Source organism: Astatotilapia calliptera, chromosome 2 (genome assembly GCF_900246225.1).
Source record: "Astatotilapia calliptera chromosome 2, fAstCal1.2, whole genome shotgun sequence".
In the NCBI taxonomy this organism is placed as follows: domain Eukaryota; kingdom Metazoa; phylum Chordata; class Actinopteri; order Cichliformes; family Cichlidae; genus Astatotilapia; species Astatotilapia calliptera.
Genome location: NC_039303.1, coordinates 7,798,662 through 7,811,732, shown reverse-complemented (window position 1 = coordinate 7,811,732; position 13,071 = coordinate 7,798,662). Strand labels below are relative to the sequence as shown.

The 13,071-nt window shown below is 39.3% G+C and overlaps 1 protein-coding gene across 2 annotated transcripts; it reads left to right on the top strand.

Annotated features, from left to right (window-relative positions):
- Positions 1-287: 287 nt before the first annotated feature.
- Positions 288-12,661, top strand: fgf24 (fibroblast growth factor 24). Of its 2 annotated transcripts, none has more exons than XM_026183338.1 (5): positions 288-1,038; positions 1,216-1,252; positions 5,711-5,879; positions 8,997-9,103; positions 10,805-12,661. In XM_026183338.1, the coding sequence occupies exons 1-5, from the start codon at positions 1,007-1,009 to the stop codon at positions 11,081-11,083; spliced, it is 624 nt and encodes a 207-aa protein (XP_026039123.1). In that variant the 5' UTR covers positions 288-1,006; the 3' UTR covers positions 11,084-12,661. The 2 variants fall into 2 exon arrangements, with proteins under 2 accessions (XP_026039123.1, XP_026039114.1); XM_026183329.1 differs by having other exon boundaries at positions 5,711-5,888.
- The last annotated feature ends 410 nt before the right edge of the window (positions 12,662-13,071 follow it).

Here is a 13,071-nt window from a genome sequence, read left to right as displayed (position 1 = left end):
ATTAGATTGTCGGATTGGGTTATCTTTGTTTATGTGAGAATACACATTCAGTCCTAAAAGTTCTAAAAAACAAAATTAATTAATAAAAAAAAGTCCAAATCTAAACTAAATTTAAAAAAAAAGCACCTAATCTCTGTGTTCAAGTTCTTTGCGCAACGCTTCGCCCACCAAGCAGAAAAAAACGCTCTCCAAGATGATGGTCTCTCCAAGATTACCCTATCAGGTGCTAACCGCTGACATGTTTCCACCCACCAACAACAAAAAAGCCTCTCTGTGCCCAAATCTCAAGCCGCAGACGCACAAACACCACTGACAGGCACTGCTGCGCCATCCTCAGCTCCCGAACCTCTCCAGGGATCCGCTCCTGTTGCTACCGCTGCGATTGCTCAGCACTTCTTTTTTTTTTTTTAAATATAAATTGAGCTCGGGAAAGTTTGTCCTCCCATATTAAACAACTTCGTTTTGGTGGACTGCTCTTTTATTTATCGCCACTTTCTTTTTTTACTCTTGCACTTGGTAGCGTAAAATGATCCATGCAAGGTGTAGAAATCCAGCACAGGTACGGACGGAGATGAGAAGCATGTGATCTCTGGAGCAACAACCTTCGGTTTGTGGGGTAACTTAGCTGTTGGTGCGCAAAACTGAAGGATACTTTTTAGAGAGGTTTTGGAGAGGTCGAATACTGACTTCCATTCTTGACACAGACTTGCGGAGACGGGTTTTTTTTTTTCGGGAAGTGAAGGAGACTGAGCAGAGAAGAAATAATCTTCTGGATAATTTCATCCAACAAGGAAGCACCCAATGTTGCACTCCGTAACTCTGCCGCTGGTGTCCCGTCATCTGCCCTTACACTGGGATCCAGTCTCCTACTTACCCCCGGAGCTGTGTGCGTAAAATACGCACAGGGGAGCGAAACGGAGCGAGAGAGGGGGGCGATTTCGCCAACCTTTCCTGGGGCTAAATCAGTGGAAGCAGGTGTATTTCAGCTGTATTTCTGCAAGTCAAGATGTCTCTCCTGCCTTCGAGGTTCATATACCTGTAAGTCTTCCACCTCTCCGTTTGCTTTTGCACACAAACTCATGCATTCTTACCAATAGAAGTCGCCAAACGCTTCATATTTTTGGATTGCTGTCATCCAGGTAGGCAGCGTTTATTTTTCACGTAATTGCCTGTGTGATTAACTCCCGTCTTCCCTTCTCTCTCCTCTCCACTTAGGTGTTTACATTTTCTGGTGTTCTATTTCCAACTGCAGGTATGTTTTATTACTTTTTGTGTGTATGTGTTTGTATGTCCCTGTGCAGCTTTTTGATGTAACTGTTGATTAAATCACGGTTATAGTTTAATTTCACGACGGTCTTTGCCACGCAGGACAGGAAATTCATGTGCTTTAATTCTGTTCATTTCAATACTAATTGGTTAGAATGATGAGGAAAAAAGTGACAAATTTTGGGTCTACTGCGTGCCACAGTAAAAAAAAAAAACAACAACAACAACACCAAAAAAATAAACAAAAACTTAGTCGCACAGTAAACCACAAAAAACCCGTGAAATATCATTTATGTGATTTAAATACTTGTCACGAGTATTACAGTAATGCATAATTAATGTATATTCAAAATGTTCATTATTCATTCAAATCAGTACAATTATCCGGGCTACACCTTAATTAAAACCCGATGTTTGCAATTTGACATTCAAGTAGCAGTTTCGATATTTTACAGCAGAATTGTGTAAAAAAATATTGCGATCCCTGGGGTTAACAGTTGTTCTTTGAACAGATGGCTCTTTTGGCGCTCAGCTTTTATTAGTTGCGCGTCTCACTTTGAACAGTAATGATTTGCAGGCACCCACTCAGCTAATTGATTGCGCGCCGTGATTCACATAGGATGCAGTCAGCACACTCCTTCTCTCATAAAACTATCTGATGGGTTTGTTGGTATGACGTGTCCGACCATAATATTGCACACACAGTTGTTTCATATTAATTTCTCGGTGTTATTGTGATCTACGACATTTAATAAAAACAGGATACCCTGCCTTAAAAGGTACCGGTATCTCATCCGTTTTTTAACAAACAGCTCTTAAAAAGTTGGCAACGTTTTAGTGTTTATGTAATTACATCTTTTAAAAGTTACTACATTTCTTTCTTTCTTTTAATTGAAAAATAAAAACTATACCAAGAATAAGGAATAAAAGGAGTGTTTGTTTGTAAACTATAAACAATATATTTTATTGGTTACAGTTACTGCTGCTAGGATCACATTGTCCCAACCTGAAAACCATCAGCTTTTAGAGTAATAGGTAAATTTCCTAGGGACAAAATGTAAACCAACCTGAAATTAGAAATTGCAATCTTAAAACTGTGTAATCAGATTATTTCAACAGAAATGGCACAAACACAGTTGATGAAAAAAGTTGACCCCTCTTCACTTGACCCAACATTTTTGGTTATTATTTTTTTAATGTGAACTTCATGCTTGTTGTGATTTAAAGTTCGTCAGATGATAGCTACAGGTAAACAGAGGATGTTCATGGCTTCAGTGGTTTCAGCCTAATCATTTATCTTAGAAAAATGCAGGGACATGCCTTTATCCTCCACTCCTTCTCAGTGCTCCTCGGTATGGCTTAATGGCTCTTGCATGTCATGCTGTGGTTGTGACTTTATGAGGTAAAACAAAAGAAGCAACCGCACTTGGAAGTTAACTTTGAATACACTGCCAATGTCTGTCGGAATGTTTTTCTGTATGTGAGTGTGTGTGACCCCATCTGTATGTATGTATGTATGAATGTGTGTGTGTGTGTGTGGGGGGGGGGGGGGGGGGGAGCAGATAGCAAGGTGTATCTTAGATGACTGCGACAACTTCACTTCCTCAGTGGAACTGAGTGCCAGACTTTTGAAGTTTCAACCATATCCGTTTTCGTGTTGTCTTTGAAGAAAGGAGACAGAGTGATTTAAAAAAAAAAAAAAAAAAAGCTGTTGTCGCTAGCGTTCACCTCAGCCATGTGCTTAGGCTTGCCTTTCCCTTGACATGAAATGCAACTGTCTACCAAACACACCTTTATGTTTGTTTAGAGATGGGGAGATTTGGGATAAATCCCTCAGCAGCCCAGTTAGGCTATGTTTTGTTGTGCGTTCATTTTTTTTTCTTGTTCTTCAGCTTTGAGTTTCATATTAAGAAAGAACATTGACAACAGATGATGTTAATGTTCAGCTTTTAAACACTGTTGTACTTATTCTACGATAAGCAAGTTTGCTGGAACCATTGGACACATGCTTACTTTTACACTGTTATGCATTAGTCACTGGTAATCCAGCCCCTAAGACTCTATTTAACTAACTTCTTCACCTGAAATGGTGACACTTTTCTCCCCCGTCAGTTTCTTTAACTGCTGTATCTGAAATACCCACTCAACTGTTGATATTTATCATTTTTTTAAGACACATACTGTGTAGAACAACAGACACTGAAACTTTCACGACTCACAAATGTAAAATGACAACTCTTTCTCTAGAATTTCCATTTGTTTGGTCAGTTTTAATGTGCAAATATAAAAGGATATTTCCAGCCAGTAAGCAGACTCCTCTCTTACATCTTTGTAAGATCAACAAAGGCTTCAATCAGTGCCTTAATCAGCTTACAAAGATAAGCAGTTTCATCTCTGATAATCTATATCTCTTGTCAAGGAACGGCAAAGGGTTTTTCTGGAATACTCTTACCCTCCTAAGAGACCCTCTCTAAATCCACCCATCTCCATGGGACCTTCGACAAAGTCTGACACTGACAGTATTTTTCACAAGAACTGATTAGCCAGAAACAAGTCTTTTTGTTTGGATTAGTATGTTAAGTAAAACATAAGCTGTGATGGAGGTTAAGAGTTCGAGATGTGTTAGCATGGTGTGGTATCCTAGTACGAAGATAACAACCACTGCAGCTCTGAAGAATCAAGGTTAAACCTGAATTGACCCCAACAAACCCCAAATCTGCTTTGCAGTACAAGCCTCTGGTGGTCCAGGTTGGGTTTAGGATTGTGAGTATTGAAGACCAGGGAATGTTTAGTTTTAAGAGTTTTCCAGAGGGTTCTTCTTGTGATTTATTTTGATTTCATATTGTGTTATGTGCAGAAAAATCGAAAAATATTCTAGGGCAGTGTGTAACATCATTGTTCTGTATTGTATCATGAAGGTTGTGTACTTCTTTGAAGTAATTGGGGAAAAGATACTATAGAATATTCTTATAGGGGGATAGTCAATCTGTGACTAGAGACAAAAAAGCCATCACATGCCAAATTTGAGTAAGCGAGTACATTTGATTTGATTATCTTCAGCGTCTTATTTTCCACACTGTCTGATGCCAAAAATAATATCATTCGTGTTTCCTAAATGTCAACAGACACAGAGGATATGTCACCGTTGTAGACCAAATATGCCATAACAAGCAAGCATATCTTTCATATTTCAAAGGCTCTTTGAAACATGACCAAGAAGTGCTACTTAATCTGCACCTCATGACCTTTTTGGCAATTTAAAATGTTTACAGATGAGTTGGTGCTCAAACGTGTCTTTTAGTTTGGTTTATTGAGGTTAAACTGTAAAGCCGGGCTTCTTCAGTAGAACCCATGTTCGTGGACAACATCCGTGGTGCACGACTCATACGACATGTTTCAGCAGAGCGTTGTCGGAAGCCTCTTCAGAATTGCACCCAGTTTTGCGAAATTGTTTACTTTTTCCTCTCTGATTTTAAGGATTTGTTCGGTAGAGGCCATAATTTCCAATCAAGTTTGCTACATGTCAGTCATTTTACTAGAATAACAAGGACTTGGGGTATGTAATGTGTATATAATTAGCCACCTGAGAACAGCCACATAAAAAGCCATTACTGTGCAATTACGACACCATACAGCTGGGGAAATGGGATTTTGGCGTGAACTTAGATTCCAGGGCTTCTGAAAGTATACGTTTCCTCTTCCACGTGTTGAGTCACAGTCGTTTTACTGAGCTGCCACTGAATTCTGCAATTTCCTCTATTTTCATGTCAAGTCTAAATTTATTCCTAAACAGCTGACCAGTGAGTTTTGAGAAGCAGGTTTCAATGCGATTTTTACAAAAATTCCTCCCACAAGAGAACTTTTATGGTTTGAGGTGCCTCTTTCCATCTTGTCCTCCGCCTGCTGCATTTCCTAATTTATGGACTTTACTTTGCCTGCAGGCAGATATTTGTTTGATGATAGTGCAACAGGTCTGGATGCTTCAGGTGTATAATTGCTAGTGGCTTGCTTGCTTGTGGAAATGGAATACAGGTTTCTCAGTATTGCCCAGGGCACAGAATATATACTCTGTCAATATAAACCAACACTCAGTTTTCACTGTATGGTTTGCTCTTGCTCTGTGCAATTTTTACTCAAACCGTGACTTCATTAACATGTCTCGTAACATAGTTAGCAGCTTGTAAATGCATTGCATATAAAATGTGTCAGTTAAAAGCAAGGAGCAAAACACTAAAAAGCCACAGCACAATTTCCAGGTTGTTATATGAGTTTTTAAAACCCTGGGGCAATTTTTTTTTCTTTTTACACCAGGCCCATAAAATGAGCAGTGCACATTACTATCAATACCTGTGCTACGATGATCTCTCACCATCTGTCTCTCCTCCTCTCTGTTTCTTCATCTACTGTCCCTCTCTCTGTTTCCTCCTGTCTCACATCTGTGCAGGAATCGCAGCAGCGCTCTGCTGATTTCAGGTTTTACATCGAAAACCACACCAGAAACCCAGATGACCTGAGCCGGAAGCAAGTCCGGATCTATCAACTCTACAGCAGAACCACTGGCAAACACGTCCAGATCTTGGGAAAGAAAGTCAACGCCAATGGAGATGATGGGGGCAAGTATGGTATGGGAGAACTCCTGTGCATCTCACTTGACATTTAGCTAGGCTGTTATAATAGGATGAGAAATTACCTGCCAGCCAGAGCTTTTCTATCTCCACCAGCCACTTTGGCTGTTTACTACTCATTGTTTGTCGGTGGTTTTCCGTGCTCTGTGTTTGGCTGGCTCAAGAGAGGATGGTGACTTTTCAAAGCCACCAACTACAGGTTGGGGTGGATGAATACATACTGAAATTGCTGACTTTGCTGTTGATGTTTACTGCAGGATTTGGGTATCTGGGGCAAGTCTGTTTTTATCCTGTTGGAGTCATATGTCAGCAGTGTTATGCTTTTTGGGGGGGTCTAATACAGACCAAGACTTGTTGGTATCTGATGGTAAAAATATTGTTTTCTTTTGGTTTCTGAGTTGTAAAATATCGTTTTTTGCCCTCTAAGGATTCAGTCTCAACTTGGTTACTGTGAACTTCCATCATGCAAACTGGGGAAATCTCACATTTGCATTACAAGAAATCAAATTTATATACACGGTTTCGGAAAGCCAGGAGAGTTTTGTTCAGCCAAGCAGTGTAAAAGTGCTCACCTGAAAATGTTAAGCATTAAGTCTGAAGATGTCAAAATACGTTTGGCAGATTGACCCAGTAATTATCATTGTTGTTATGTAATTAGTAGTATTTCAGATAAATCTTAGGCTTTTATCATCTTTTTAAAGTGTTCTCTGTCTTTTCTTTCTTTCTTTTTTCTTTTTTTTTTCACGTGCACTTTGCTATTTTGGTTTAAAACGAGTATGGCAAATGACTAAATCGATGGTCAGTACAGCACCCTTTTGAAGTAGTAGTCCAAACGCAAAGCAGTGGGGCTTATGTTGTGCTTCCCTGCAGATATTTTGCTCATAACAGCTGACTCACGGCTCTAAAATTGCTGGTCTTGAATGCCTTTGAGTGAGTGTGTTCAGTCACAGATGCGCCGAGGCGAAGTTTCCTCACTGCTTGTTAGAGCTTGAGTGGAAGCAGATCCAATTTTTCCCATGAGGCTTTGCCAATTCCACCCTCCACCCCTCCTCCCATCCCCCCCACCTCCTCCTCCCCATCCAGCTGCAGTACCTGGCACCTGTGAACTCCTTTGCAGCAATAATGCTCAGTGAGATAACTCTCCTTACTCTAATTCATGCATAGTGTCTGCAGCTTCACATACAGGGACCAAAATACGCTGCTGAAGAAATATAATATATTGCTAATATACTCCTAAGTAGGTATCTCTCCAGTTAACATCACTGGTATTATAAATCTTCTTAGGTATTAATGAAGCGTATTCATTACTTTTAGGAGACCAGACCAGTCATTTTCCAGAACAGTCCATTGTAAGTGATGTCTGCCAAGAGTGATGGCGGGTCATTGCAAAGGCTTTTAAATTGATAAAAGCTGCAATCTTTGATTAATGCTGACTTTTTCAGCTTTTTGAACAGGTGGCCTTTTGCTGAGGTCAAAATATGGCAGCAACCTGTATTATTCATATGGAAGCAAGGCAGAAAAAGTGCAGCATACCTCAGAAGCGAAGGGGTTCATGGCTCACAGTTCTGCCTGTGTGTCTCTTTAACTTTAGAAAGTAGACGTTTGGCAAGTTTGTCTGTAACTTTTGTCATATTTTTTCATTTTCTTTTGATCTTCTGACTTCTGCTCCGTTAAATAAAATACACCCTTTTCATGTTTTAGACCTTTTTTTGTTTATCCATAAAAAACTGGGAAGCATTGAGGAGTCCTACACTCACAAGGCTGCTGTGAGATTATTGAAGCACCCGGTTCATACATTCAGCAATTTTTAAGGTTGTGGATTATGGAGATTAGGGGTATTCAAGTGCTTACAGTGTAAATAAAAGCACCACATTCCCTCCTTTGTCAACTCAGTGCCACTTGTTAGAGGTATTGACAACAGTGAGATTCCTCCAAGTGTTTGCATTTCACTGTAACTATGACTCAAGGATCTAATTACGTTTATTGATGCCTTAAGCTGCCAAACTCTTCTTTTATAAAGATCAAACCATTAGTGTTTTCCCAGAAAAACTCAAGATAGGGGTTGGAACTGGGTCACAGACAAAGAACAACTTACAGTAAGGAGGGAAATATTGTTTTATCTGATGTTCTCAGTCTCCAGCATAACTGAGGTTGAATTTTTGGGTCTTTTTGTAAAAGTAGCTCACAATGAAAAGGCCAAGGTGTGGTTAAAGATTTCCTAAATTTGCATTCATGGCAGTAGTTTCTTTCAGAATATTATTTTATTTGTGTGAAAACCAATGTTGTTGGGCTGTCTTTTCTTTTTTAAGGATGTCCCTGCATATCTATTCGACGATAAAACCAAGTCCGATGTGCTATTCTTTAGATCCCAAGTAAGACGTACAAACAAATCTTTTGCAAATGAAGAATGAATAACTATTTCTTCCCTCACCTTTAAGACAGATTACCTACCACTTTTCTCCCAAGGTTGGATTTAGGGGGGGTGGAGAGTTATTTCTGCCCCCGAGCCTATCCCGTCCCCTTCGACTATTCTTTCTCTCCTCCCTTGAGTGCTACTGAATGGCTCTGTGTGTTAAACAAATGGATCATCTTAACTTTTTGATTGAGTGAGCACAGACTAAAGGGAACTTGAAACCTAATCTGGAGGGGCACATAACCGCTCCACAAATGTTTGGCAGATCTCTTTACTGGTCAGAGGGTGAGCAGAGACAAAGGTGACCTCGCAGGGGTTAACACTGGGGTGGCGGAGTGGGCACGGAAAACTAAAAAGGCTACCGAGATAGGTTTTTAAAGTGGACTACTGAAGTGACAGTGGCATTGTTTTTCTGATGTGTATCATACAAGGAATTTTTAAATAATGTTCTACTTGAATTGAAATATTTTAACTGCATTTAGTCAAGAAAATCATCATTTAGCTAATGATCACAATACTGTGTCCTTTTGTTTGTGTTTCTTTAACTAAAAAATAACAAAAGAAGTTAACCATGATTAAAACTTGTATTCTTACAGAATCAACTAAATGTGTTTGACTCCTTAAGGTATGTGTGCTACAAGACATATACATGGCATTAATTGGATGTGTTTTTCTTTTCTTTTCATTTGCAGCTCTCCTTATTGTTGAGACAGAAACCTTTGGGAGCCACGTCCGAATAAAAGGAAAAGAGAGCGAACATTACATTTGCATGAATGAGAAGGGCAAAATAGTTGGAATGGTGAGTACATTTTGATTTTCACTATGGTAATATTCAATGAATACTGATATTTTAAAGCGTGCACTTAATCCATGCTGAATCAAACGCAGCCTAGGATCTGCTTTCTCCTGCTGTTTTTCTACACCCTAACAAAACCTCTTTGATAACTCACAGCCATTCTTCCATTACGTAATCGGCCTACTCCTTTGACACTCGATCAGTCAATTACAGTCTGCAATCACCAAAATGCATTGAGAGACTAATAGTCACTTAGGAGGAATACCATTGCAATTATATCACTTAGTCGCACCAGGTGGCCACAAGTGCAGGATGACTGCATGTGGCTCGGCAGATGACCATTTCAGTGTGAAAAAAGCTAACATTTGAAACTGTAACATTTTTTAGAGCGCATGTGCTGTTTCTCTAATAAATCATGTTCTTAGCATTGGTGCGACTGGATTATTTCACTCAAGTTTTCCCTCGCTGCGGTCGTCTGCTAGAACTAAATTATGTTCCCATCAAGATTTCTAAACTGTCTTTAACCCAAATGCCAGAATTTGCCATGTTAGTGTTCATTTTCCTGGCCTCTGATTTGTCTGAAACCCAGTGATGTATTGATTTTGTGTCTGTCAATATTTTACTATTTTTAACGCTAAACCTATCAAGAAAGTGTTAATGAGTTGAGCCAAGAGCCATTTCCTGTAGACTTCTATGAGAATTCTATGAGAATCAGAGAGGTGCAACCAGAGGAGTGCCCCCTCCTGGCCTACAGAGATTATGCAGGTTGAAGGCACTTCGGCTGACTTTAATTTTAAGACCATCTTTTATGAACGTTATATGGTGTGAGAGCTTCCTGTGTGTCATCCTATACATAGCCATATGTAGTGTACTTGTATACCTATGCTATAGAGCTGGGAGATAGCTAGCTTAACTTTGCATAAAAGCTAGATGCAACGGGATATAGCTAGCATAACTGAATTACAAGCTAATAAATCCATCCAACTGCAAGACGTCACTGCTCTAAAAAGTTGTCCGTCCCATAATATTCTGTAAAGCCAGATATTTAATTTTATCTGCCACTGCACCACTTTGTTTTGTTTTGTATAGATTAACTAAATGTGAGCTTTAGAGAAACTGTTAGATTTTTTTTCCGTATTATCTTTGGAATTTATATAGAACCTTTCTAAGCAGCAAGGAAGCTCAAATAAAAAGATTTTCTACAATTATTTAAAGAGTTCAATTTTCTCAACTAGCGAGAGTGCATTAGTAGTAAAAATGGGAATGAGTCAAGTAACAGTTAATATGTTTACGCTTACCTAACATTAACTCTCACATCACAGGGAGAACTTTTTTTTACCTCACAAAAAGTTGATTCTGTTAAACGTAACCTTTTCAGTGGGTGAAACTCATCCAAACTCATTCAAGTGACTTCTTCACTCTCAGTTGACTGCAGGTTTCCCCGACCCTATAAACAGTACATTTGCATAATGACTGAAACTAGCACCGCTGATTAACAATTGTATTTTCAGCTGTGACTGAAACCCTTTTTGATCTGTGAGTACGTTATAACCATGTGACGGGAAAACTTAGATTGCAACACAAAATCACTCCAAACTGAAAAAGAGGAGAAAATGAGGTAGACTATTCAAAGGCCACACTACTATATTAATAATTAGTGTCAGATGATAACTTCCTCTGCATTCTTGTTCTTTTTTCTTTCAGCCTGATGGAAGGAAGCAGGAGTGTGTCTTTATCGAGGAATTCCTGGAGAACAACTACACGGCTCTCGTCTCTGCCAAGTACAAAGGATGGTACCTCGGATTCAATCGGAAAGGGCGGCCTAAGAAAGGCTCGCGGACCACGCAACGACAACAGGAAGTCCACTTTATGAAACGCCAGCCGAAGGGCAAGGTGAACCCAGTGCAGGAGTTTCGCTTCACCACAGTAACTAAGCGGACACGAAGGGCTCGGCGGTTAAAATCCAACGCAAAGAGGAACTGACAGGACTAATGGGACAGCTCTAGTTTTCCTCGTGGAGGAAAAAAACTGTACCTGAAAATCTCAAGATTCTTAAAAGAAGACTTCTTTTCTGTAAAAGAAAGACTGACTAAAAGAACAAAAAATAAAGATTTTTTATTTTTGTATTTCAGGATGACTGAATATTTCCTAACTGTCGGATTCTTCTGGGTTGATGCCATTGAGCTAATGTTTCTGTCATGTTATTTATACTGGATAAACTAAAGGACCTCTGAGCGAATTCCTGTGATCGTGGCCCTCAGCTACATATGAACTGCAAGCTGAAGGCATGCTTTCTTTTTGACAAAAGCAGGAGCTGATGCAATGTTATAAAAATCAGCCAACTAGAGATTTATTGGAATACCTGTCGGTTTTTGTTTGTGTTGCCCCTGACAATGCGGATCCCATACTTTCCACTGGAATTAGAAACCATGGAGATGAAACGGAGAGAGGTGGCAGTTGCAGGTGACACTGTGCTGCCAGAATAACTGTGTAGCTTCGAGTGCAATATTTTACAGGTCTTTCTCGTCTTCTTTCTTTCCATGTGTGGCTCAGCTCCTAGAATGCACGGAAGCCTCCAAGTACTGTGTGAGATTTCCATACAGCCTGAGATTCAGCTGAAACCCAACATGCTTTGACTAGTCAAGCGCCAAACGTGGCTTTTGTTCTGTTTAAAGACTGAAAAACCAACACAAAAATACAACAGCTGATGTGATACATAAATTCACACTGTCTTCCAACTTCATTGCATTTGAGTAGGGATCTTAATCCCTTTCATCTCCCCTCAGATTGCATCTTTTACAGCTCTTCTTTGCATGGGTTAGAGCTGTTCCACAACAAAAAGCTGCCTTAATTCTTTGAGTCGGAGCTACTGTCTGGGGGCTGATGATGACTTCCTCTACCTCCTTAATCTTTTGTTTATCTTCACCTACACGGTCTGCATTCGGTTGATTTCAGGAACCTTTCTGTTGACTCATTTTCTTTCTCTCTCTGTCTCTCCTTAATTCTCTCGCTGTTACAAAATCATCTTTTGACTGTGAGCTCATCTTCGCTCCTTTCACTCTCACTGGAAGACAGTCTCAAAGATGCTTTTGGGAAGGCTTAGCTTTATGCAGATTAGTCATCCATGGATAGGAATACTGTACATAATACACTCCACATCACCTCATGAACTCATATTTAACAATTAAACAATTTCCTCAAAAATCCAGATGACCAATACGTCAAGGATCCAGGGAATACTTTCAGCAGCATGGTAGTTTTATTTTGTTTTCAAATCTGAATCCTAAAGGGAAAAGTCTGCTTTTATAATTATTTTTTCTCACTGACAACAAACTCCAGCCTCTTATCACCCGTAGTATGTATTTACCTGCTGTCAGGCAGGTCTTTTGTATGAGTTGCTACTAACAACATGACACGTTTATGATTTTTTTTTTAAAAACAAATGTAAGCAAAAAATAATTTTATGACTATTATTAAGATATTTATTGCCTCTCTTTGTAAATAAAATGTGAGTTTTATTTGGCCTCTGTTAATAAAATGAGGAGTATATTTTAAAACAGACTTATTTTATGTCTTTATTGAACTCTGAAAACAGGTATAAATGTCTTTATAGCCTAATTTGAGACAGATTTTTGAGATGTGCATACTGACTATAACACTCCCTGAAAGTGAAATCACTCCAGGTAGGGTTTGGATGAATAGAGTACATTCCCTTCTCTGCATACTGCCAAGTTATGCATTTTTATATACAAACCCAAAGCGTGAGGACTGCTTTTAAGTGCAGTGATTTGAGAAAGGCCACTGAAATATTTCTGAAGTTTTCTTTATATCATTGTGTGTGGCAACTGGAGTTCAAGCACCTGGTGCTTTAAAAAACAGATTTTCTTTTTAACATTTAGGAAATGGTGGAATAAAGTTTCCCCACCAAGTTATTAAGGTTATAAATCAAGATTTGATGAATTTTTCAATCA